Source organism: Lynx canadensis, chromosome B1 (assembly GCF_007474595.2).
Source record: "Lynx canadensis isolate LIC74 chromosome B1, mLynCan4.pri.v2, whole genome shotgun sequence".
NCBI classification, from domain to species: domain Eukaryota; kingdom Metazoa; phylum Chordata; class Mammalia; order Carnivora; family Felidae; genus Lynx; species Lynx canadensis.
The window spans coordinates 32,392,195-32,418,106 of record NC_044306.2 but is presented as its reverse complement, the minus strand read 5'-3'; the positions used below and the strand labels follow the sequence as shown (position 1 = coordinate 32,418,106).

The window sequence follows — 25,912 nt, the reverse complement described above, 5'->3', positions numbered from 1 at the left end:
AGCTCATTATCCTATTTACTTAACTGTTACAGGCTCTGACAACTGTATTCAGAAATAGCTGGGGTCAACAGAGCATCCAGGATTCAGGTTCAATCATTATTTGAAATCTCCTGTGTACCCTTCACATATATTACTTGATTCTAGCCCATTTTATGGTTAAAAAAAAATAAAAGACCAAATGAGCTTAGGTGATTTACTTCCAAGTTACATAGGTCATAAGTGGGAAAGGCTAAATTTGAGCCCCAAACACACGATTCCATGTTTAAAAAAAATTTTTTTTAACGTTTATTTATTTTTGAGACAGAGACAGAGCATGAACGGGGGAGGGTCAGAGAGAGAGGGAGACACAGAATCCGAAACAGGCTCCAGGCTCTGAGCGGTCAGCACAGAGCCCGACGCGGGGCTCGAACTCACGGACCGCGAGATCATGACCTGAGCTGAAGTCGGACACTTAACCGACTGAGCCACCCAGGCACCCCACGATTCCATGTTTAAAGCTCCCTTCTTAGGGTTAAGAACGCACCGCTCTCTCGTCACTTGTCCATTCGCAGGACTGTAACCACAGGGGTTGTATTGCTAGTCACGTGCTGGGGGCATTTTTTCAAAAACAGCTACGGTGGGATAAGTCGGGTCCCTCCTTGCGCCTCTGCTGCCTCTGTATTTTTGAGTCTTGTGTGACTTGGGCCTAGAGGACTCTGATCGTCAGCGTAGAATGTTAATGTCCCACAAACAGTTGAACACGCCTGCCTTCCCATTCCAGCCTTGAGTAGCAGTTCAAGAGATCAAGCCGCTTCGTCAGTGCCTCAGTGCTCAGTCTCTGAGCAGCTACCAAGACCCATGGCTCATGCATCTGGGTGGCCTGTGGGTCTGACTGCCGTGGAAAGGAACCTGCCAGATTCAATCAGTTGATGGAGATGCTGTAAAACAGGGAGGAGGGTAATTAGACATGTTTGCTTTCTTCCCAAAGACTTGGCACATCTCACGGTGATCCCTCGGCTCTCTTGCTCTTTGAACATCCCTTCTCCCAAATTGCTGGTGCCTGGAATGTTCGCCGGGCATTCGGATAGCAGGATCTTGTTTCCACCACAGTCCCCAGCGTCTTGGAGCTGAGCAAAATGTTTCCTACTCCTGTGTGCCCATCGGGCAAAAGAGCCTTGGTAGGGATTGTGCCGTGCGCAGACCGCACGGCTCTTAACGTTGTCTGTATAACACGCAGAGCTACAACTTAACATAGCCAGGCGTGTTTTTGTGGCGGTTGCTGTAGAAGAGCTGCTGTTTGCCAGAAGTGTGCCAGAGTTTGCCAGAAGTATATCTGGTATGTAACTAGACATACCACTGTTATGTGCTTTCCGTGTTATCTCATTAAATTCTCCCCAACGATACTGAAGGGTGGGCAATATTTACAGATGAGGAAGGCAGGGCTTCACAAAAGTAAGTAAGTTACCTGGGGTCATCTGTTAAAGCCAAGACTCCAATCCTGATGTAAGTGACGTCGGAGCCCGTGCTCAGAGATAGGTTATGAAATTCCAGCAGCCGAGACCTACTTCATTGATCTCCTTTAAGGCAGTCTTTTTTTTTTTTTTTTTTTAATCTTTATTTTGGAGAGAAAGAGATAGAGAGAGCGCAAGCAGGGGAGGAACAGAGAGAGAAGGAGACACAGAATGTGAAGCAGGATCCAGGCTCTGAGCTGTCAGCACAGAGCCTGATGTGAGGGAGGCTTGAACTCGTGAACTGTGAGATCGTGACCTGAGCCAAAGTCGGACACTTAACCGACTGAGCCACCCAGGCACCCCAAGACAAGTCTTGAATTAAGGATTGTCCTCAACACTGAACTTTTTTTTTTTTTTAATGTTTTATTTTTAAGAGAGAGAGAGCGACAGAGCTTGAGTGGGGGAGGGGCAGAGAGGGAGGAGGAGACACAATTGGAAGCAGACTCCAGGCTCTGAACAGTCAGCACAAAGCCCTATGCAGGGCTCAAACCCACGAACTGGGAGATCATGGCCTGAGCTGAAGTCGGATGCTTAACCGACTGAGCCACCCAGGCGCCCCTCAACACTAAACTTTTAGGGAAATCCGGCAAAGCCCCCAGATATTTGTGCGTGGGTCCATCATTGTTCCTGTGCCAAACAATAGGAGATTAGGGAAAGAGACATTGGTCAGAGGGATCTGGTCAAAATCAGTGCCACTGTTGCTTTTCCTTTTGAGGTTCTGTGGAACAAATTACTTTGCGTATCATTCTATGAGTTTGGTTGACATTACCATAAGCGTTCTATCTCTTGTTATGGGGAGAGGAGGCAGAAATTGAAGGGCGAAAAGCCAAGGGAGCAGTTCTTGACTTGGTAGCACCCAAACTTTCTAACTATCAATCCTCTGCGTTCTTTCCTGGGCTCTTCAGGAACGAGTCTGTTCTAAATGAGGAGAACCCACTGATCACTCCTTTCTTTCTAGAATGCTGGGATTAGATCTGGTAGTGAGAGATGACAACGGGAACATCTTGGACCCAGATGAAACCAGCACCATCGCCCTCTTCAGGGCCCATGAAGTGGCCTCAAAAAGGATCGAGGAAAAGATCCAAGAAGAAAAGGTACACTTCCTCCGACGTGCAGATAAGGTTTCATTTTTGCTTTTTGTTTTTGATGAAAGGGAGTCATTGACAACAAGAGGTAGAAACGTTTAGAAACTCATCCATTGCCGCGTTTGAAAAGCAAAAGAGGACAAAAAGAATGAGTCAGGGGTATACCTTCTGATATGGAAAGATCACAAAGATCTACATTAACAGACAAAGAGCAAGATGGAGAACAAGGTGTACAATATATTCATCTTTGTGTTTCAAAAAGGGATACACATACCACAGCGTTTGCACATGCGTTGACTGACTCTGAAACAATAGACAAGAAGTTGATAATTAATGGTTGCCTCTAGGAAGGAGAACTGGGTGGGAGGGAGCCTTTGTACCACGTAACCTTTCGTATTTGGTGTATATAATACGATTTCCAAACTAAATAAAATTATGTTCAAAAAGAAGGCGTTTGAAAGATTTGAAAGTGACAATTGGACCTTAAACACAAATTGGAAAGGTACAGAGAAAGAACAAGAAAAAAAAAAATCCCTCATAGTATGACGGCACAGACCCAACCATATTGATATTTTGATATATATTCTTCCAGTCTTTCTGTTCTGTTGAGTAAAGGCTTCTCTTTACTTGATTGGTAGTTTTGTCTCCTGACTTAGCACAGTTGTCATAATATTTAATTGTGTTCCTGGCTCCAGTGGCTCACCATGCCTGAGGGTGAAGCCTTTCCAGAGGAATCTCTTGTTTGCAATGAGAGCTCTTCCCAAAAAGAGGGATAATGAATCATGATTTTTGTGCCTGTGAGGTTCATTCAGAAGCCATTTGAGAGATGAGAAGTTCTTGAAGCTTCCAAGCCACAAATCGTCTTTAGACGGCGCTTAATGAATGAGGTGGGCTTAAGGCCCCCAATAGGACAGTCTTGATCATTCAAAGAATAGTGATGGTGCTTTGCTCACTCGACCGTTTAGCCACGTGCACACGATTTCTTCTCAGGCAGTGCTTCTCCCCCCAGGGGGTAATTATATTCGTCCCGCATTTGTCAGCCCGTGTCTTTGCCATTGTTTGTCATTTGCTGAAACCAAGATGCTTTTCTCTCTTTCCCTCTGTGTCCAGTCGGTTCTTCAGAACCTGGACTTGCGGGGCCAGTCTGTCTTCAGCGCTGTCCATACCTACGGCCTCTACGTAAACTTCAAGAACTTCGTCTGCAACATTGGGGAGGATGCCGAGTTGTTCATGGCCCTCTATGACCCGGACCAGTCCACCTTCATCAGGTAGCCGAGTCCCAGGTCATCTGCGGTTGACCTTGCAAAAAGACCCACTCTTACGTGCCACCCACCTAAGGAGCTCTTTGCTAGGTTTGGGAGGGGGAGATAGAGAAGAAGGGAGGGTCTCTAGGTGATAGAAAGTAACATCCTTTGGGCTCCTGAGCCTTTCTGTATGGCTGCTGGCACAGTTGTGTGTGCTCCCTGGGTCTGAGAATCACAGGAAACTCATCAGAACATGGAGACAGGGACAGGATAAGGGAGGAATGTATCGGCAGAGCACAGAGGATTTTAAGGCACATGACACCGTAATGGTGAATGCGTGTTATCATACCTGTGTCCAAATCCGTAGAACGCACAGCGCCAAGAGTGAACCCTAAGGTAAACTCGGGACTCTGCGCGGTAATGACCTATCGGTATCGGTCCATCAATTGTGACCAATGTGCCACTGTGCTGGGGGATGCTGATAGTGGGCGAGGCTGTGCATGGGTGGGGGCAGGGCTATATGGGAACTCTGTACCTTCCACTCAACTTCGTTGTCAACCTAAAACTCCTCTAAAAAATAAAGGCTGTTTAAAGAAAAAAAAAAAAAAAACGCTTTTTAAAAAGACTGTAGAGAATAATAGGCTTTGTTTGACCCTGCAGTCACACTGCTACTTGGCTGAGCAGCTAAGAAAACCGATTTGGTTTTTGACTAGATGGTTAAAAGTAGTTACTGACAAATCGTTCATTTCTGCAGTAGAAATTTTATCTGAGTGGGGTGGCGTGAGTTCCAGGGGATGGATCGGGAATGATTATGTTGAAATTATATTCCTGATTCCGCAAATCGGAAACCGTCATACGAAGAATTTGAGTTGGAAGAAAGACCCCAGACAGCGTCTGGGAGAACGTGCTGTCTGTCTGTGCCCGTCCTGAGCAGCGTCTGTCTCGGGTCCACCCTGGGTGTGCCTCTGAGCGCTGGGCTGTGGCACTCGCGCTTGTCCAACGCCAGGGGACCAGGGAGTGGCCACCTGTGCGCTATATTCACACTTGCCCGATAAATTCAACAGAGCTTGTTTGGGCCTTCCTTTCACCCTGTTAAGTCTATACCGAGGGTAGCCCCATCCCCAGTTAGCTCTTCGTTAAGGATATTTTTTTTTCCTTCCCCAGTGAGAATTACCTAATTCGTTGGGGCAGTAATGGGATGCCCAAGGAAATAGAGAAGCTTAATAACCTTCAAGCAGTTTTTACTGTAAGTGCGACCTTAAGTTTAATAATTTTCTGTGCTTACGATGTTAGCAGATGCACATGGTAAGTATATGGAAAACATCAGAAATGAAAAGAAGACAAGAAAAATCATCATGATCCCCCTAGCAGGAATAACCGCTCATTTGTTTTGCAGATATTTATCGAGCACCTATTAGATGCCAGGCACTGATCTGGGCACTGGACATATAGCAGTAAACACATCAGAAAAAACATCCCTGGGACGCCTGGGTGGCTCAGTCAGTTAAACTTCCGACTCTTGATTTCATCTCAGGCTGTGATCTCGCGGTTGTGAGATCCAACTCTGTGTCGGGCTCTGCGTGGAGTAGAGCCTTCTTGAGATATTCTCTCTCTCTCTCTCTCTCTCTCTCTCTCTCTCCCCCCCCACCCCCCCCGTCTCTCTCCCTCTCCCCTCTGTCCCTCCCTGCCTGTGCTCACTTGCTTGCTCTCTCTCTCTCAAAAATAAGTACACTTTAGAAAAAGAAAAAAAAGAAAAAGCATCTCTGGCCTCAAGGAGCTTTTGTCCAAAAGGGGAAGACAGTAAGAAACAGTGATCAAACACATGAGTAAATTGTATAGAATGTTAGGGGTCATAAGTATTTTTCGGTGGGGGGGGGGGGGGGTGTTGGGAGCTTTGGGCCTGGGGAAGTGATCCTTTTTAAATAGGCGGGTCAGGGCAGACCTTCCTAGAGAAGGGGCCGTTTGAGCAAGAACTTGAAGTTGACGAGAGTGAGCAATGCTGATGAAGAGCTTTGCAGACCGGGGTTACAGCTCCAGCAAAGGCACAATCTTTATTTTTTGGTTCGCTCCTCTTTCAATGGCCTTTCCCCTGTATTTCTCCTCTTCTCCAAGGTAGGAGGAGCAGTGCTCTCTCTGGGTCAAGAGCGAGAAAATTTATCGGGTCATAGAGCTGAGACATGGTGACTCTTTCTCCTGGGTTAGAACTTTCTTGGGGTTCTCTCACTTTTTTATGACGTCAGTGCTTAAAATGCCCCGGAGCCGCTGCCACCTGCTCTGAGAGGTGTTGGTGGGCAGGCTTCTCCATCTCCCACTAGGCCTAAAGGGGATACGCTCTCCTTTCCTGCCTTCTTTCCTTAAGCCCATGCACATATATGTTATCTCCCTGTTCTGTTACCACTCTACGGCAGGGAAAATACAGTCTAAGGTAAAATGCCAAAGGAAGCAATAAGAAGGAGCAGTGGACCCAGTACAGTCTAGTCATTCATTCATTCATTCCTTCTTATTAGTATTTATTCCTTCTGTTAACATCATTTTCACGACGAGCACGGTGCGATGACCGCTCGTGAGCTGACCCACCTATATCTTTACCATCTGGTAATCAAAGACAGAAGAAGAGCTTAAACTCTTCCCGAAACCTCCCTTCCTCAATTCTAAGATATGTGGATTTTCCCCGAAAATCAAAAAGCGTTTATTGGTCAATGTGTACATTGAAAGACCATTGGGGAAAAAAAAAAGGAATTATTGAGCTTTTGGTCCATCTTCTAATCAATGACATTTTAGAAAAGCTGCATTTTATCCTGTTTCTCCCACACCCCTCCCGATTATGATCTTCTTGGATGTAAATTTCGTGTCCAGCTTTTTCAGTGAAATAAAATGTGGTGACCACGTCCTTGATCATTAAACAGCCTTCCAAAACTTATTTTTCAAAGGATTGCACATTATTAAATAATGGCAGTGTGCCCCAATTTATGTAACTAGTCACCCGGAGTCTTTATCTTTCTATTAACAGAAGCCTCACAAAACTTAGAATAGAAATTCAGGGTTGATGCTATCATTGGTATAGATCCCTATTTTGGAGACCTCAGTTAACTCAATTACAGAGGATGGATTCGGAATGATTATTTAGAAAGTAATTCTTGATTCAGTAAAGAGGCCTTGGACAGCTGTTTCATGAAAAGAATTTGAGCTGCAATTAAAATATCTCTGATGTTAAAGAGAATGAGCTATGTGGGCTCATTCACAGATTTACTCACCCATCCTTAAGAATACAAACAAGTGTAGAACACGAGCCGCAAAAAAACAGAGACATCCACACATCTTCCATTGATCAACATACACCGAGAAGCTCTCCATGAATACCTCTCAAAAAGCAGATGAATAATTACAGAAACCAGCACATGTAAATTTCTGTGTTATAGCTGCCTCGCAGGATTATTTGGAAGATGAAATAACACCGGCATGTGTAGATACCCAGTAAATGTCAGCGTCACGCAAGCTTTCATTTCATCTGACACTGAAATGCAGCCTGTGCTCAGCTCTGTCCTGGCAGAATATAAAGTAGCAATGACAGGTGTCCCGATTTTTAAGCACCCTGCTTAAATTGATAAACTAGAGACTTTAGACTGAATGTGATCTTTTTTTTCTCGATATGAAGTAGGAACTGAGGAATCAAAAAAAAAAAAAAAATCCCTTCCTTTTTGGAATATGGGCTCCGATGCCCTGGTAGTTCTTGGGTGGGTATGGAGAAGGGAAGACTCGTTCTCCTTTTCCAGGATTAGGAAATAGGCTCTGAATTGTAGAGTGAAAAGAGAAACAAAGGTGATGGGTGATGCCGCCTGATCTCCTCTTGCTTGGTCTCTGCCCCTTTAGGACCTCAGCAGCACAGACCTCATCCGGCCCCGCATCAGCCTCGTGTGCCAGATCGTCCGGGTGGGCCACATGGAGCTGAAGGAGGGCAAAAAGCATACCTGTGGGCTCCGAAGACCTTTTGGAGTAGCAGGTACAGAAAGTCCCAGAGACCTGTAAAGGGCGCAGCCACTGTGAAAAAAAACGGCACGGCAGGGCCTCCGACAATTAAGCATAGAACTTATGACCCAGGAATCCCACTTCTGGGTGTCTACCAGAAGGAATTGGAAGCGGAGGGTCTCAAGACATTTGTACACTTGGGTTTAGAGCAACATTATTCACAATAAGCCAAAAGGTGGAAGCAACCCAAGCGCTTATGGAGGGATAAATGGGTAAACAAAATGTGGTACGTACATAGAGTGGAATAGTGCTCAGCCTTACAAAGGAAGGAAATTCTGACCCGGGCTACGACATGGATGAACCATAGGGATGTCGTATAAAGTGAAATAAGCCCGTCACACAAAAAGATAAATACTGTATGATCCTACTCATGTGAAGTAGGTCAGAATCGTAGAAACATAAAATAGAATGGGGGTTGCCAGGGGCTGGGGGGAGGGAGGGGAGATGAGGGGGGAGTTGGTGTTTACTGGGGACCGAGTTTCAGGTGGGGAACATGAAAAAACTCTGGAGATGGACGGCGTTGTCAGCACCACATGAGTGTGAATGTGCTTCCCGCCTCTAAACTGGGCTTTGAAGAGTAGTTAAAACAGCAGATCTGACGTTACGCATATTTTACCCCCACCACACACGCACACTTAAAGATAGGAGGGTGGGGAACCCCAGAGACCGTGCAAGATGAATTTGGTTGTCAATGTTAGTATCGGACACACGGCATTCACTCCCTCGGCTACCAGTTATCTTTTCTTGGGTCCTGTGTCTAGACCTAGACCCCGCCTCCTTTGTTTCTTCTTCAGTGCCCAGCACCATGCCTTGCACACAGTAGGACCTTAGGAAAGCCTCAGTTGTGACTACCGGTATTGCCCTGCCTGTGGGCTACGTATTGATTTTGGTCCAGTAAAACTCTCCCTGGAAAGTGGTTTGCCTGTCTGGGAGACTCACTCATCAAAGGCAACATTGTGTTGCTGACTGCTTTCAAAGAGGGTCCTTGGCTTAAATCAAACCCCGCAACCTTCCAAGAGGCCCTGCGTTTTCTTCTGTAGTTTGTTAAATGGGGGAAATACATTCTTGGTCGTACGTGGACGTTTTGCTCCCTGAGACGTTTTGAAAGCTGTCGATGAAATGCCGTAATTCTCCTGGAACAAATGTCCAGAAAATGCTACCAGGATTGACCTGGTGGGTTTATGGATAACGAGGCGGCCTCTGTATCCCATGAGACTGGATGTCGTCATCTCTTGACCAGCCTTGCGCTGCACCTGCTGTCAGGGTCTGCTGGTCTGTGAAGAGGGCACAGCATTACTCCTGATAGAGAGTTAAAGTGAAATCTGAGAAAAGGCAAGGAGCCCTGGCCTAGCACTATTTAGCCATCTAGATGACAATCTACCGAACTAAGGATTTAAGGCATGTTCGAGGTCATTGTCGTTCCAAATGGGCCACAGAGACTTGAAAATCAAGCTTGAGGCTTTTGCTTGCTTTTCTGTTTCAGGGTGTGTGTGTGTGTGTGTGTGTGTGTGTGTGTGTGTGTGTGTATGCACGCACGCGCGTAAATGTAAGGCGAGAACAGTAGTAATTTACTCTGAGACTCGATGCCAAGAGGTTTGGGATAACTATGTGATGGCCTTGACAAAGAACTGCCTCTGGAAGGGGGTGTGCCAGACACAGATTTTTCAGTATTTTTTTTGTGTGTACAGTGTTTGCAGGGGTCTGTTAAGGACTAACAGCAAGTTGATGGCATGGCCCGCTTTTACCGCAGCCTTTCACCAATACTATTATTTCCCAAGCCTAACACATTGTCATCCAGGTTGCTTTGAGAAGGCGTTTTCTTCCTTATCCCTCGTTTTTCAAATGAGAAAGGTCTTGTATCTCAGTACTTCTTTTAATCTCCAAACAGGTTATCTGGGGAGTGGATTGTGAGCGTGCGCTTTATGGCCAGATTGTAATCCATTAACCAAGGGATCGCCTCTTGGCTGCGGGTCCTGCCTAGTTTGAGCAGCTGTAGAGTGGTCCACTCATCAGTTCTCCGGGCAGCATGGCTTTGCTAGCTTAAGTGATTTGGCCAGGTAGTAATCGCAGTTGGGTTCATACCCTGGCTTTACCGCTTAAGACTTCCGACCTAGGGCAAGTTACGTACCTTTCCTGTGCTCGGTTTCCTCATCTCTTGAAGTAGGGGCATAAAGTATCTGCATAAATAAGAAAATATATACAATAGGCTTAGAACAGTGCTTTATTGGTTACTCTGCTTGTGCACAAAGAAGCAAATCACCGTATGATCTTCTGTTCTATGCTGCTGGTGCCCTTGGCTTCCCTTTGTTTACATGGAAACCGGGTGCGACCACGTCAAGGCCAAGGGACAGGTGACCACTTCAGGTCTTGAGTTTCTCACGTCTTCTTTCGGTTGACACTCCTGACGACAATCTGTGTTCCCCGTGCCTGGGAATTCAGGCTTACCAACAAGTAATCCACCGGTTTAAATTTCTCCAGAACTGAGCGCTGGGTCTCATAGAAATTTCAAAAGCGGGTAACCTGCAGGATTGAGCGGAGCAAATCTAAACGCCTGCACGAGCTCCTGATGAATGAATTGTTCTGCAGGGTGGGTGCTGGGAATGATCGTTGGCAAAGACAGAAGTGTCCCTGCTCTGTCTGTCTGTCTCTCTCTCTCTCTCTCTCTCTCTCTCTCTCTCTCTCGGCCTGTGTTTGCAGATACTGTAATTTTCCATTGTAATGTACTGAAGCCTGAAGCAATTAAGTTCTTTAATTAAGTTTTATCTTTTTCCTAGTGATGGATATTACTGATATTATACATGGGAAGGTGGATGATGAAGAAAAGCAGCATTTTATTCCCTTTCAGCAGTAAGTACTGTGGCATTTATCCCGGGGGACTTGAGACCTGGAATAGTTCTTTGAATGATCTGTTAACACACAAGCAGGTGCTAGGAACCATTGCTCAGTTACAAAAGCAAAAGTCTCAAGCTGGGAGATTGCGAGATAGAAGCTGACAGAAGACTTTATTCAAGGTCCTTTATGTTGGGGTCACACGTAAGAGGGTAAACCTAACTTTCCCGATTCTGCAGACAAGACCTTTGCAATATAAGGGGCAAATCTCTATCTGCTCTAGAAACCCGAGAATGGTGCCATTTAAGCGTCAGGAAGGCCGAAGTATATTTGTACTTTGTCATGTGGGACGAGTGTCATGGAATACAAGGCATCATGTAGGACAGCACGGGGCTTCTCTTGAGGTCTTGTCAGTGCAGAGCATGGTCTGGTAGGTGTGGAGGCTGCATCTGACAAGCTTCCGGCTGCTTCTGCCAGGCTGGAGACCAGGAGGGTGAAAGGCTGACCAACGCCTGGGCTCCTGCTGGTGAGGGAGAGCCAGCCTGGGAGTACATGGAAGGATTCCCTGGAGAGCTCTACTGAGGCCTCCAGACCGAGCTTCAGGAGCCGGAGCCCTGGGTGGGCCACCGGGGAGCTGTTGGTCAGCAAAGGTCAACCCCCATCCGTGACTCCGAAGAAGTGCATGTGCGGACACCATTCCTGGCTCTATCAGTCGTGGCTGCCTTGCCCCAGGTGCGGGCAGTGGTGGCCTGAATGAGGCCACGGACGATGCTGGAACTGACCCCTAACAGGGCAGTCGTGTCAGTGAGGGAAGGTGACTGTCTCAGCCAGCCTACAGCTGCCAGAGCAGGTCAGCGGAACAACTGAGAATTCTGGAAACCAGCCCAAAGACGTTTCAGTTAATATACGGTTTTAAAAAAAAAATAATAGTGCAGATCCATGGAGAAGTATGAACTACGCAGAAAGGAATTGTTTGACAAAATTAGCTCACCATTTATTAAGCTGAAGTCAGAACCTTGTCTCACATCTTGTGCCGGATGATTAAACTTATAAGTGTAAGAACTCAAATCTCAAAATATACAGGGAAATAGAAGTTTTATATAATAGTGCCTTTTATGAATCAGACTCCAGAGATTTAACCAAAAAAAAAATATTTGATAGGTTAAACCACCCCCAAATTTTAAATAACTTATATACAGAATAACATTTAGTAAAATCTTTGCAATGTGTATGAAAAAGAATGAGTATTGTTAATAAAGAGTTAATAGTAGTAATTCATAAGGATATCAACAGAAAAGAATATATGTATGTATATATAGACACACACAAATATGTACACATACACACACAGAAAGAAACGGCTTATAAATTCCTGGAGAATCAATGAAATGCAAAATAAACAAGGCGGTTTGGTACTGGGTTTGATCGAGTTTTAAAAATATATATAATATCCAGAGTTTGGGTGTAAGGAGATATGCAGTACTTATAAGAATATAAATTGTTACAGTGCATTAAAAGCCTCAAAATTTAGGTATTTCAAAGAATATACTCCATGATTAACAGTGGTTATTTCTGTTGAGTTAACCAAAGGTGATTTTGTCCCATTTGTGTTTAACTCTGTGCTTCTATTTTTTTCCCACAAAAATTACGTATTGTATGTAATTTTATTTAAAGTATAAAAATCTTTATCTTTCAGTTTAAGGCCCACCACTTTGGACCAGTTTCTAAATATAACAGTACCAATAGCTCATGCTGAGTAGCACCTCCTTCATCCAGAGGCTGCTATTAATACTTTTTAAAACCTGCACTTATCTAGTATCTTACCACATATATACTGACGCTCCAAGAATGTGGTGCGGTGAATACTTTATGTAGCTTCATGCTAATACGAATTATGAGCTAACTTTCAAATTCGTGAATGCTGATCCCACGATAATTATATACACACGTGTTCGAGTATATTAAATAATGTACTAAATGTAATAAGTATATCAAATATAATTTTTATTAATACATTAAGTGTATTAATACGTTAAATCAAATATATGAATATACCTTAAACATTAATGAGTAAATGTTAAATAATATATAGAAAAAATATGAATATATATTTGAATATATTAAAACATGCATTTTATGTATGATAAATATAAACAACTCGCATGGCCACAGATGTTCCTGTTATATCCACCCATATGTAGATATGACGTATTTACAAAGGTTACCGCGTATCACTATTATATATGCATTATGTCTTATGTGCCTGTTGTATATGAGTATATACATTACATAATAGCAGCATGTATGCACGTGAAAGTTATTCTGTATGTTTGTTTCACTTCTGAGGTGGGTTTCTTCCTCTGGGTATGTGCCTCCCTGCCTAATTTCTGAGCCGGCTCCCATCCGGGAGCCACGTTGAAACAGCGAGCCCTGAAACGGCCTTCACTGTATAATAATATGCGCTTTGAGTTTCTGAGGAACCCAGGCCTAATTTGATTACCACTCATTGTGCAGTCAGCAGCCACTGTAAAGCATTCCGTGATGCAAATCACAGTCTCTGGTGCTTGAACTCCTAAGATTTATGGCAAATGCTTTCATAACTTATCTCAAAAGCTTTATAGCATGTTATATTAGGGGAGTCTCCTATATGTCTCCTGCCAGTTCATCAAAGAGAAAGCCCTTGGAAAGCACCCACGCAGATCATAGCCACCTCGCTTATCTAGTATCTCACTAGATACTGCTGTATGTTTCCCTGCAACTATCAGGGTCCAGAACAGAGCCCCGCAGAGAACGCTGGCCTGCGTGTGGGCAAGAGAAGAAAACCACAGCAGAGAGAGAGAGAGACTCTTGTACTGCACCAGGCTGACCTGTAGTTCCTGAGAGTGCCCGGGCTGTCAGGAGGGGCTGGATTTGGCTCTTGGATCACCCTGTACGAGCCGCAGCCCGATGGGATCATTAAAGTGAAACTTGTTTGCTGCTGGCTGTGCCACTGTAACTCCAAATATAGTTTGTCATCACATGAGAATCTGAGAACATTCTCCAAAAGCCGCTGCGTGCATACTGCTCCTGTATGTTAAGTGTTGGCACCAGAGGGAGGCCTCGGGAGGCATATGATCTTGGCCCATCTCCTCACAGATGAGGAGACTGAGGCCCAGAGCTTCCTGTTAGATGGAACCAGACCTGGAGGCCAGGTCTCCTGCCTCGTCCCCGTTTCTTCTTCGATTCCATTACATCAGCCTCTCCCAGCTCAGAAAGAGCATTAGGCGTTGCCTCTGATTTTGTTAACATTTGCCCATCAGTTTGGTGTTGTTGTTGTTGTTGTTCTTGGGGGATTTGTTTTTCCTTTTTCCACTGGGGGCCTGTCTTAGGCACCAACGTCATCTTGGAAATGACCAAGCTGGGCACCCAAAGGAGAAATACAGGGAAGAAAGAGTCTTCAAGTTAGGTATGTCCAGTGTTTATAGCTGCAGATTGTTCCCATAGGACCCACCGTATCTGAAGCTGTTGCTACAGAAACTTCCGCTTTTTACCTAACCTCTCACTTCTGACTTTCCCAGAATTGCAATGGAAACCTATATCCGGCAGAGGCAGCTAATCATGTCGCCCCTGATAACATCCCATGTGATTGGGGAGAATGAGCCACTCACTTCAGTCTTGAATAAAGTGATAGCAGCGAAGGAAGTGAATCACAAAGGACAAGGTACAGCAGCGCTACGTACTAAGCTGGGAGTGGGCATTCGAGTTGAGCCCTTGGACTCCTGCCCTTTTGCGCTATCTTTCTCTGATACCAAACAGCCCCTGCTGGGTGGGGATCGCTCACCTCAGCTTCCTGGTAAAGGCTTTTAACGCTGAAGAGCACAGAGGATGCATCCAGCGCCGAATTGGATCACAGCTATATTTTGTAAATTGTGTGAAACAAATTTTTATCCCGTGAGTCTTCGCTCAGTTTTGTCTGCCCCACAATCCCAATGCTGACTCTAAGGTAAATGCACAAAGTGAAGGAGGTTTGGGGAAAATTATGTTCCACCCTGTGAATGTTTATCCCGTTACATTACCTAAAAAGTAAGAGGGAAGAGACCAAAGTAATGCAAATGAATAGATAATAATATGGAATAACGGGCTAGCTAGCCAAACATTTGATTGTTTTTAGTGCTTCCATTTATCATTCTGTTGGCACAGTTTTAGCTAAGAAATTCTCCTGGAAACTGCATTTTAAATTCAAATAATAAGAAAAACTAGTTAAAATTTTAGATTTCAAATACCAAGATGGAGATGATTTGGGGATAATTTTGAAGATGGGAGATGGGGTCTTTCTTTTTTTTTTTTTAACCACCCTGTGACTGTCTTCTGAAATGGAGGCAGTCAGGAAACACACTAATCATTATTTTCAGCATATTTAGTTTTCCATGTATTCACAGTCGTTCTGGGTGGGAAAGACATGTGAGGAATCATTAAGGAATCTGAAAACAAGTAACAAAATATATTTCTGTTGTTTTGGAACTCATCAGTGGCTGTTAATTAGCACAGTGCCTGCTGTGTGACCCGATATTTAAAAATCTGTACCTGTTTGAAAGGTGAAAAGTCAACTTCCGTAGTTCTCTTGCATTTAAACAAAAAATTACTTGGGGCACCTGGATGGCTTAGTTGGTTAGGCATCCAACTCTTGATTTCGACTCAGGTCATGATCTTACAGTTGTGAGATCGAGCCCTGGGTCGGACTCTGCGCTAACAGCACAGAACCTGCCTGGGATACTTTCTCTCTCCCTCTGCCCCTCTCCCCCAGTCATGCTCTCTTTCTCTAAAATTAAAAAAAAAAAAAAAAAAAAATTAAAAGTGAATTACGCAGGCTTCCCTACGTTTTTTTGAGTTTTCCTTCTCAGTTTTTATGAAGATAACAATGTCTCTCTTTTATTTTTTTTTAACATTTTATTTATTTTTGAGGGACAGAGAGAGAGAGACAGAGTGTGAGCAGGGGAGGGGCAGAGAGGGAGACAGAATCCCAAGCAGGCTCCAGGCTCTGAGCTGTCAGCCCAGACCCCGACGCAGGGCTCGAACCCACGAACCGTGGGATCATGACCTGAGCCGAAATCAAGAGTTGGGCGCTTGGGGCACCTGGGAGGCTCAGTCAGTTAAGCATCCAACTCTTGATTTGGGTTCAGGTCATGATCCCATGGTTCACGGGTTTGGGCCCTGCATCAGGCTCTGCGCTGACAATGCAGAGTCCGCTTGGGATTTTCTCTGTCTCTCTCTCTCTTTCTCTGCCCCTTCACTTCCCCCTCTCTTGAAATAAATAAATAAACCTTAAAAAATTAAAAAAAAAAAAGAGTTGGCTGACTGAGCCACCCAGGCACCCCTCGCTTCTTTATAAATACCAAAACTTTCCATTTCTATATAGATAGTTTTGTTCTGTATGATTTCTTCATTTGTCTCTATTCTTAGAAAAGAGGTTCATTTTACTTCCTTAATATATTAGGAATTTAGTTTAATGAAAATGGGAGGTGGCAGATTTGTTTGATTCTCTTTTTTTTTTTTAATTTTTTTTTTTTTTCAACGTTTATTTATTTTTGGGACAGAGAGAGACAGAGCATGAACGGGGGAGGGGCAGAGAGAGAGGGAGACACAGAATCGGAAACAGGCTCCAGGCTCTGAGCCATCAACCCAGAGCCCGACGCGGGGCTCGAACTCACGGACCGCGAGATCGTGACCTGGCTGAAGTCGGACGCTTAACCGACTGCGCCACCCAGGCGCCCCTTGATTCTCTTTTAAGTAGAAAATTATTCCAGCATATTTATAAAATCGTTGGTTCTTTTTTTCAGGATTTTTATGCATCTTTACTATATATACAACTACTATCTACTTTGTATATATATACACTATATATATACTGTATATTTTAGTACTTAATCTAATTGTTTCCAGTGATTTAAATACCTTTTCTGCCATTAATACCACACTTTACTACAGCTCTATCTATATTTTGGTATCTGATTGGGGATATCTTTACCCATGCTCCTTCCCCCAAAGTAAACATCTGTTCACATCTCTGTCAAATTCTCGAGGAAGTCATGTGATTTTGATGAGAGTGTCATTAAAATTATAAGTTAACTGGGGGAGAATTTACATTTTTCTAAGAAAGTATCTGTACATTACTACAACACATGTATTTTTCTCAGCTTTTCTATGTGGGTTTATGGTACAGATCATAAAGAGCACCAAAGTTTATGCTTTATTTCTTTAAAGGGCTTTGGATCTCTTTGAAGCTGTTGCCAGGTGACCTCACACAGGTTCAGAAGAATTTTTCACATCTGGTGGATAGATCAACTGCAATCGCCCGAAAAATGGGCTTTCCCGAAATAATACTTCCAGGTAAAAAGCTTTGGCTTGATTCACCTGTGCTGCCTCCTCTGTTACTTCTAACAGGACGGCGGAGGCAACATAAGATCCCGCGTGACATTTCGTTACCTGCATCCAACGGTGTCGAGACAGTGGGAAATACATATAGGGTCGCATTACCTTGTACCAACCTACCCAGTGCACAAGCCCGAGATAATGCTTCGAAACATAACTCAGAATTTTCTGTTCCCGCTCTTTCTTTATGTTCCACATAAGCCCCTCTGAAATTCTCCCTGACTTGTCTGTTAAGGAGAGCTAATGAAAGCATAGGTCCTGCGCCCCCAGAGTGATCGGCTTCATCACGTGGACCTTTCTCAGGATGACATTCAGCCTTGTGGGCCGCTTGCCAGGGAACGGCAGCGAGGTACCTGCTCAGCCCCGTCTCCGCGAGGCCCTTTGCCCCATTTGCTTAAGCTCCAACTGTGTGCTTGGCTCTCCCCGTACTTGTGGTGACGAGAATGTAAACATTCTGCGGTTTTCTTACTTGAGTTTCGTCTTTTTTGGCACCACATATGGGTGAGATCTACATATGTGTTCTCTTGAATTCACTGACTTAAGCCATTTATTTCTGAATCTTTACAGCCATAAAGGGAAATCAGCACAAGGACCTTAATATAAGATCTTTATATACATATCCGTATAGGTATTCTCCACATGCTCATCTCCATTCTGCAAGAGTGTTTTGTCTTCTTGTTTTAAAAAAAAAAAAAAAGCAGCTTTGGTAATACTCCTCTCACTGAACGCCCTGTTACTCCTACAGCAAGAGCAAAGTCTGAAACAATGCAGTGGAGTTTATTTGGGGGACAAGATGAATTTGTCTTTGAAATCTGGCTGGGAAGATTCTTGTCTCCTCTTTCTTTTTTTTTTTTTGTTTTAATTTTTTTTTAACGTTTATTTATTTTTGAGACAGAGAGAGACAGAGCATGAACGGGGGGGAGGGTCAGAGAGAGAGGGAGACACAGAATCCGAAACAGGCTCCAGGCTCTGAACTGTCAGCATGGAGCCTGATGGGGGGCTCGAACTCACAGACTGTGAGATCATGACCTGAGCCGAAGTCGGACGGTCAACCGACTGAGCCACCCAGGCGCCCCACTTGTCTCCTCTTTCTAACCAGTGGGATTGGTTCCTGACTGCCAGGGCTATAATAGACTTCAAAAAACCATCCAAGATGATGGCCACCAGACGCTGGTCTTTGGATCAAGCTCGTCAGGATCACCTGCTACAGGTTCCCAGCATTTTCCAGACTCTGATTCAGTTTGTAAGGCCCGGGCTCCCCAGGTGATCCTGGTGACCGGCCAGGGTTCAGAAACAGAGGTCTAGACCCAAGTCCCCCACCTTGCATCTCCTCATCTCCGTTTGGACAACCTGACTCTCCCCTCCAGCTATGGCGCCCCTCTCTGCCCTCATCTTCCCAGCCAGGTTCTTGGAAGCGGTTACGTACTCTCTATCTCTAGTTCTGCGTCTGCCGGTCACCCTTCCCCGGCCACCCCCCCCCCCCCGTCCTGTCCAGAGTGGCTGTCATTAGAGTCACCAAAGATTGCAGTGTCACTAAACCCGGTGGATATGTTTTTGGCCTACTGATTGTCTCTGGTGTTCTTAGCGGCATGTGACATTGTCTGCCGCTCCCTGTGGAAATGTTCCACCCTTCTCGTCAGAGACCCGCACTCTCCTCTTTTTCTCCGCTCCCCTTTGCTGCCTCGTCATCTTCTGTTCTGCCTTTCAATGTTAAGAGCTCCTCGGTATTTGGTCCTTATGGTCCCGGATTAGTTTGCTTGGGCTGCCATAATGAAGTACCACAGGCTGGGTGGCGAAAGCCTCAGACATGTACTGTCTCACAGCTCTGGAGGCTGCACGTCTGAGATCAAGGGGTCAGCAGGGTACGTTTCAACCCTGAGGCCTCCCTGCTTGGCCTGGAGATGACCGTCTTCTCACTGTGTCCCCACATGGTCGCCCCTGGGGGCTCTGTGTTGTGTGCTGATCTCATAAGGACACAGGTCCTGTTGGATTAGTGCCCACCATGTCACCTCCTTTTACCTTAATCACCTCTTTAAGGGGCTGACTCCAAATACAGTCACATTCCGAGGTGCTAGAGGCGAGGGCTTCGGCATATGAGTTGAGGGGGAGCAGTTCAGTCCGTGACAGGTATCTTTTCCTTCTCATACCTCCGTTTTCTTCCCATGGGATCTCATCTACTCATTTTGCCTCTGTGGATTCGTTGCCTCCGAATTCGTACCTCTGGCTTCAAGACTGCTTCTTTGAACTCCGGCCCCATAGACCCAACTACGTCCTGCCTCAGGACTTCCGTAGACACTGCTCCTACCCGGCTGGATCACTCTCCTCTCTTTAACTGGCTAGTTCTTCCTCACAGTCCCCACTTGGGACTTGCAATCGTTTGCATGTAGACTGGCTCTTCTGTTGTGTTTTATCCAAGACAGTGGCACCCTCATCCACCCAGTTGCGCCAACGAGAAGCCTGAGTCTCTCTCTTGAACCTCCCTTTTTCTTTATACCTCACGCGAAATTAGTGGCCAAGACTTTCCAGTCTTACCTTTGAAAGACCTCTCCAATCCACCCCCTTCTCCCTGTCTCCATTGCCACTTCCTTAGTTGTAGCTACTGCCATCAGTTCCCTGGGCCACCATATGTTTGGATAACAATCATATGTCCACTGCCTCCGGACCTTTGCACATGTTACTTGCTCTTCCCTGTTACTCTCCTCCCTCCAACATCCGTTCAGAGGAAAGATTTCCACACCTTCCAGACACAGTTGGGACTTAGTGGTATACCTTCATAGAGCCTGGCCTTTTCTTTCCTCTGTAGTGATACATTTCATCATGTGGTTATCTGATCATGCTTCTCTCCCCCACTAGACTGGAGGCTGTGTGAGAGCGAGGCTGGCGCATGGCTCACCACCGTCTCCCAAACGCTTAGCACAGCGCTTGCCACGGAGCAGGTGCCCGGTCGGTTTTTCAAATGAATAAATGAATAGCATCTCATCCGATGATACCGTAATTTATTCAGCCAGCTGTCGATTGTTGGAAATTGAGGATTTTCCAGGTTTTCACTTTTGGAAACAACACCACAGTGAAGATCCTTACAGACTTATAAGATCTGTTTGCTCACATTCTCGATACTTTGGGATAAATATTACCAGTGAGCTTGCTTTGTCAGTTAAGGCTTTTAACACAAATTGTCAGTTTCTCTGCCGACACGGTGTGCACCATGAGGATTTCAAAGTGTGAAGGATGAATTAGCCCCCGTTCCTTCACCTTAACCAACTGTGGGCAATACCTTCCTTTCTTCTAAGCAGATAAGAGATGAAAATGAAAAGCGCTCCAAATGTGCACCCCCCCATTTTCTTTTAGGGCTGGAAGGTTTCATTTTTTTTATACTGGAAGGCAGTTTAATATTAGTATAGATTTTAGACTAATTGAACAACACCTAGTCTTCCCAGTCAGAAACTTGATACACCTTTCATTCATTCTAGGTTTTGTTCAAGCATCTCAAGAATATTTAATTTGTTTTCGCTGTGGGGGCTCTTCACTTGCTAATTAACTAATTTTTTAAAATGTTGTGCTGGGTAACCAAGAAGACGCCAAGCAGAAATTTTTCTGGTAGTGTAAAAATAGTGACACTTACTGAATAATGACACTTAACAATAATGACACTTATTAACTAATGATTTAAATGAGCGTATTCTACAGGCTTTTAGGAATAGTGTCTATCTCATCAAGAGCATTATATGGATTAAATAAATGATTGCCTAGAAGACACTCTGAACAGTGCCCAGGGACATAGTGAGCAGCCAATAAGTACTAGCCTTCCTTATGATCAGATGTGTTAAAATAACAAACTTCAAGGCATTATTGAAAAAACTACCCCGCTGTAACCTCAAAATTCATTGTGTACTTATTACTAGACAGCAGTGGTTAAGAAAGAGAACAAAGGATGGCCATTAAAAAGAGTTCATTAAAAGAAAATGAATTAAAAAAAAAGAATTTTTAATTAATTAATTAAAAAAATTTAAATCCAAATCAGTTAACATAGTGTAATAATGGTTTCAGGAGTAGAATTTAGTGATCCATCCCTTACATACAGCACCCAGTGCTCATCCCAACCCGTGCCCTCCTTAATGCCCCTCACCCATTTAGCCCCCCAAAAAGAGTTCATTTTCAAACACGGCATTTCAAAGCCACTTTGGTAGGTATGGAGAGGTGGGATGAGGGAAGCAAATAGGGCAATACACGTAAAAACTTCTGCTATATGAATGGCTCTCTATAAAGTCAGAAAGCTTCGTAGTTTATTTGTATTTTATATCTCCTTACATCCTGAAAGTTACAAGTGACTTCTGTCAGCACCGCTCATAGGATGGGTTGTGCCGTTGCAGGCGACGTACGGAATGATATTTATGTCACCCTGATCCACGGCGAGTTTGACAAAGGGAAAAAGAAGACACCGAAGAACGTGGAGGTGACCATGTCTGTGTACGACGAGGAGGGCAAACTCTTAGAGGTATGGGGGACTGCCCCGAAATCCTGCTCCCATCACACACTTCTTTCCAACAACGGCGGGCTTTGACCTGACGTGGCTTGTTGTCCACAGGAACGTGCGTTGGGCTTTTCATAAGGAAAAAATAGGAAACCTGTTAAATTTGTGATTAGCAATGGCCGGCTTTACTGATAAACCCACGTAGACTCTTCTTTTCGTTGTTTCTCCTGTTCTAAGAAGTGCCTCAAGCCGCTAATGGTTTCAGGTGTATGCTCTTGCTCCAGAAGTTCTGTATCGTTTCCAAGGTATACGGCCACTTTCAAGCCTGGTAGGTTCCTGTGGGGCTTGAGCGAAGGCCCAGAAGGCTCTGAAGGGCACATTCCTCTGTGGAGTAGAGAGTACTGTGTTAGAGGGGCTAACAGTGCGGTGGGGCCCTGGTACAGGGATGACTTATGTGTGCTGTTGATGGGGCCCTTGAGCCCCATGACTTCAGGTCCACGGCTTCTCCTGACTGCTCACTTCACAGCTTTGCTAACCAGCTCAGAAAGTGCCCCCTTTGGGGCCTGCCCCTACTGAACCGACTGGCTCATTACTAGGAGACAGAGCCCAGAGTTGTAGTGAACACGCTGTACCTGGGCAGCAGGTCCTTAAAGCAGAGCGTAGACAGGACCTCACACACCGGCGTGTCTGCACCCGTGCCGTAGCTCTTGGTCACTCTCGCTGCGCCTCTGCTCCCTGGGAGGGGAGCGGAGGGAAGGAGAAGGTATGGCTGCAGAGAAGGCAATAAACGTTGCAGCAAAGAGCAGTGTTAGGATGGTGTTGGGTCCCTTAGTGACGACCACAGTTAGATACCTAGACCCTCAAAGAAAGTGGTAGAAAGTCATTCTTACCCTAGCCTTCAGCCCCCAGATGTCATCGGCTGCTATGTGCCTACATAAGGCGTGCGCTGGCCACATGGAGGATAGAGGACTCACGCATGGTTCGTTTCCTAGATAAAATTATCCCCCTTTAGTATTTACCCCCAAAATACAAAAACATGGATCCAAAGGGATGTATGCACCCCTGTGTTTATGGCAGCATTATTTACAATAGCCAAATTAAAGAAACGGCCCAAGTGTCCGCTGACTGACGAATGGATGAAGAAAATATGGCGTATATATACGACGGAGTATCATTCAGCCATTAAAAAGAAGGAGATCTTGGCCATTTGCAGCCACATGGATGGAGCTAGAGAGTATAAGGCTAAGCAAAATAAGTCAGTCAGAGAAAGACAAATACCATATGATTTCACTCATCTGTGGAATTTAGGAAACAAAACAAACGAGCCAAGGGGGAAAAAAGGAGAGTGACAAACCAAGAAACACCTTCTTAACCATAGAGAACAAACCGGAAGGGATATGGGTGGGGGATGGATGACGTAGGTGATGGGGATTAAGAGTAGACGTATCATGCGCACAGAGTATTGTGTAGAAGTGTTGAATCACTGTGTTGTGCACCTGAAACTAATAGAACACCATGTTAACTCCGTCGGAATTAAAATGAAAACATTCTCCCCTTTCATTTTTTTCGTTCCATCCAAAGAAAGCCATTCATCCTGGTGCTGGATATGAAGGCATTTCAGAGTACAAATCAGTGGTCTATTACCAAGTCAAGCAGCCCTCTTGGTATGAGACGGTCAAGGTGAGACGCGCCATTTGTCATCTCTAGCATACATGAGACCTTCTTTAGGTTCCTTTCTTCTTTTTACCCACAGATCAGGTCTTCTGTATCCTAAAGTTTTAGATAGGTTGCCTGCGGTGTCCTATGAGAAATGAATCGATGCGATTCTGTACGAGAGTATCTCTAACCCCGGATTCTTAAATAACATTCTTACTGATAAATGGGTAGGAATTTGACTGGGGAAGCTTATAGTTGTAATGATGTAACAGGCTGCCAAGATGGTCCAAAACCAAATGGAAATTTTCACTCTCTGTAAGCCGTTGCCTAACATCTTTTTTCTTCTTGGCCTCTAACCAAGTTTTCTGGGCCTCTTCTCAATTTAAATATGTGTATTACAAATTCCCAAGTGCTTTTCAGATAAGTCATCTCCTGTGCGTCGCCTAATAGCCCTCTGGCTGAAACAAGCAGTGTTGCAACACCCTTTCTGATTAGACTCAAAAATGCCAGGTGACTTTCCAAGATCCTGTAACTGCTTAGTGTCCAAACCTAAATTGGATCCCACTTCTCTTGAATCCCAGGCTCCGTCAGGTCTTTCGGATTGTCAAAGTCTTATGAGCTCTCTATAGAAAACTCAAAAGGAAAAAAAACTGCACTAACATCTCAATTCAGAAGTAACCATTTTCCACAATTTTATATAATTCATTTGTTTTGGGTTGTGGTGTTTATAACAGGTTTATAGTGTGCTTTTTATTTAAAAAAAATTTTTTAATGTTTGTTTAAGAGAGGGGGAGAGAGCGAGAGAGAGAGGGAGGGAGGGACAGAGCATGAATGGGGAAGGGGCAGAGAGAGAGGGAGACACAGAATCAGAAGCAGGCTCCAGGCTCTGAGCTGTCAGCACAGAGCCCGACGTGGGGCTCAAACCCACAAGCCGTGAGATCATGACCTGAGCTGAAGTCGGACACTCAACTGACTGAGCCACCTGGGTGCCCCTATACTGTGCTTTTTAAAACTACTTATCTCAAGGGGCACCCGGGTGGCTGAGTAGGTTAAACGTCTGACTCTTGGTTTCGGCTCAGGTCATGATCTCATGGTTTGTGGGTTCGAGCCCTGCTTTGGGCTCCACACTGAGATTGAGATTCTCTCCTCTCTCCATCCCTCCCCCACTTGCGTGCTTGCTCTCTCTCTCAAAATAAATAAACTTAAAAAAAAAAAAAAAACTATCTCGAGGCATTGAAAGTTCTTTAGAAATGGATTTCTAGATACTTACGTAATGTTCCATTATATAATCATGCCATAATTTATTTAACTATTTGCCATAAATTCTCTGCTCTTTTTATGGCCGTGTACTTCTCTTTTCCCCTGTCCCCTCTATATATGTAAACAGCAAAAGACTCCTTGTCCCCAGCATTTTACCTTTTCCTTCTGTTACAGGCCCTAATTATTACCATATCAGTATACACCTTGCAGGCTGGAAGTTCCTGTATAGACCCCAAGTGCTGATCTTTTTCCTCTGAAGTATTTCCTCTTTCATACTTGAGAAAGTTCAAGAAACTTGTAATATCCCCATTCTCAGAACCCACAATAGGCAGCGAAGATGGTTTCTCTTGAAATTTTTCTAAATTTTGAATATAACTAAATCTGCGTTGAACGGAAGCTTCCTCCAAATCTTACTCTATAGGAATTAGTGCTGCAATCAGACACTAAAAATGAGCCTGATTTTTAAAAACGAGCCATGAGTGCAACACATTATGTACATGTAAACTGGAAGTTTTTTTTATTATTATGCAGGTATCCATTGCTATAGAAGAGGTTACTCGCTGCCATATAAGATTTACCTTCCGACACAGATCATCTCAGGAATGTAAGTATCAGAAGCTCTAAAATGTGTTTCTGTTGAAATATACATATAGTATACGTGTGTGTGTGTGTATGTCTAAAATGTATTTCTGTTGAAATATATGTATACATATACATATATTTACACATATATACATATACGTATATTTACTATTTACAATATACAAGTTACAATAGTAGATATACGTATACGTATATTTACATATATATGTATACATATATTTACTATTTACAATATACAATTTACAATAGTAGGTATACGTATATTTATATATATACGTATACGTATATTTACATATATGTATGTATACGTATATGTGTACGTATATTTACTATTGCTTGACAACACTTTTGTGGTTCTGGTGAGCGAAGTCCTTGGAAACTAGATACTTAGCATCATTACTTCAGTCAGGATTCACTTGTGCTAAGGAAATCAGAAAAATGGACTTTTCTGGGCTTCCAAGATCTGTGTTTATCGTTCTATATAAAAAGGTCCCCAAAATGTGTTCTGTGAATACTGAGGTTCTGTATCATGCTGATAGATGCTCTATGGCAAAAAGGGTTTCCCAGTCAAATGGGAACAGGAAATGCTGTATATTCTATCTCTGCCTTAGACGTTCACAGTGTATGTTGCCATATTGCTGAGAAGTCCCGCAGCAAGGAAACCTGTTGATCTGTTGTCCCCCCAGATAAACTCTTTTCATGGAAAAACTGGTTCAAGCTTTAGATCATAGCTCATGAAATGACTGCTCGAAAGTGTAAACAGAGAACAAAATTGATTATTTTCAGACTGATCATAAAATTTCTGGAAATGTCTTATTCTCATTCAGCACCACATAAACA

General features: G+C 44.2%; 1 protein-coding gene across 12 annotated transcripts in view; it reads left to right on the top strand.

Moving 5' to 3' along the window:
- The window catches only part of DOCK5 (dedicator of cytokinesis 5), a 221,998-nt gene that overhangs the window by 101,579 nt on the left and 94,507 nt on the right, over nucleotides 1–25,912 (top strand). For 11 of the 12 annotated variants that reach the window (XM_030312351.1, XM_032592834.1, XM_032592835.1 and 8 more), the window contains 10 exons: nucleotides 2,449–2,584; nucleotides 3,686–3,843; nucleotides 4,984–5,065; nucleotides 7,690–7,819; nucleotides 10,620–10,692; nucleotides 14,232–14,374; nucleotides 16,915–17,040; nucleotides 21,453–21,577; nucleotides 23,135–23,233; nucleotides 25,001–25,073. In XM_030312351.1, coding sequence (XP_030168211.1) covers nucleotides 2,449–2,584; nucleotides 3,686–3,843; nucleotides 4,984–5,065; nucleotides 7,690–7,819; nucleotides 10,620–10,692; nucleotides 14,232–14,374; nucleotides 16,915–17,040; nucleotides 21,453–21,577; nucleotides 23,135–23,233; nucleotides 25,001–25,073 — 1,145 coding nt within the window. Of the gene's footprint in view, nucleotides 1–2,448; nucleotides 2,585–3,685; nucleotides 3,844–4,983; nucleotides 5,066–7,689; nucleotides 7,820–10,619; nucleotides 10,693–14,231; nucleotides 14,375–16,914; nucleotides 17,041–21,452; nucleotides 21,578–23,134; nucleotides 23,234–25,000; nucleotides 25,074–25,912 lie in introns of those variants that run through there. The other variant, XM_030312357.1, reaches the window with a different exon arrangement.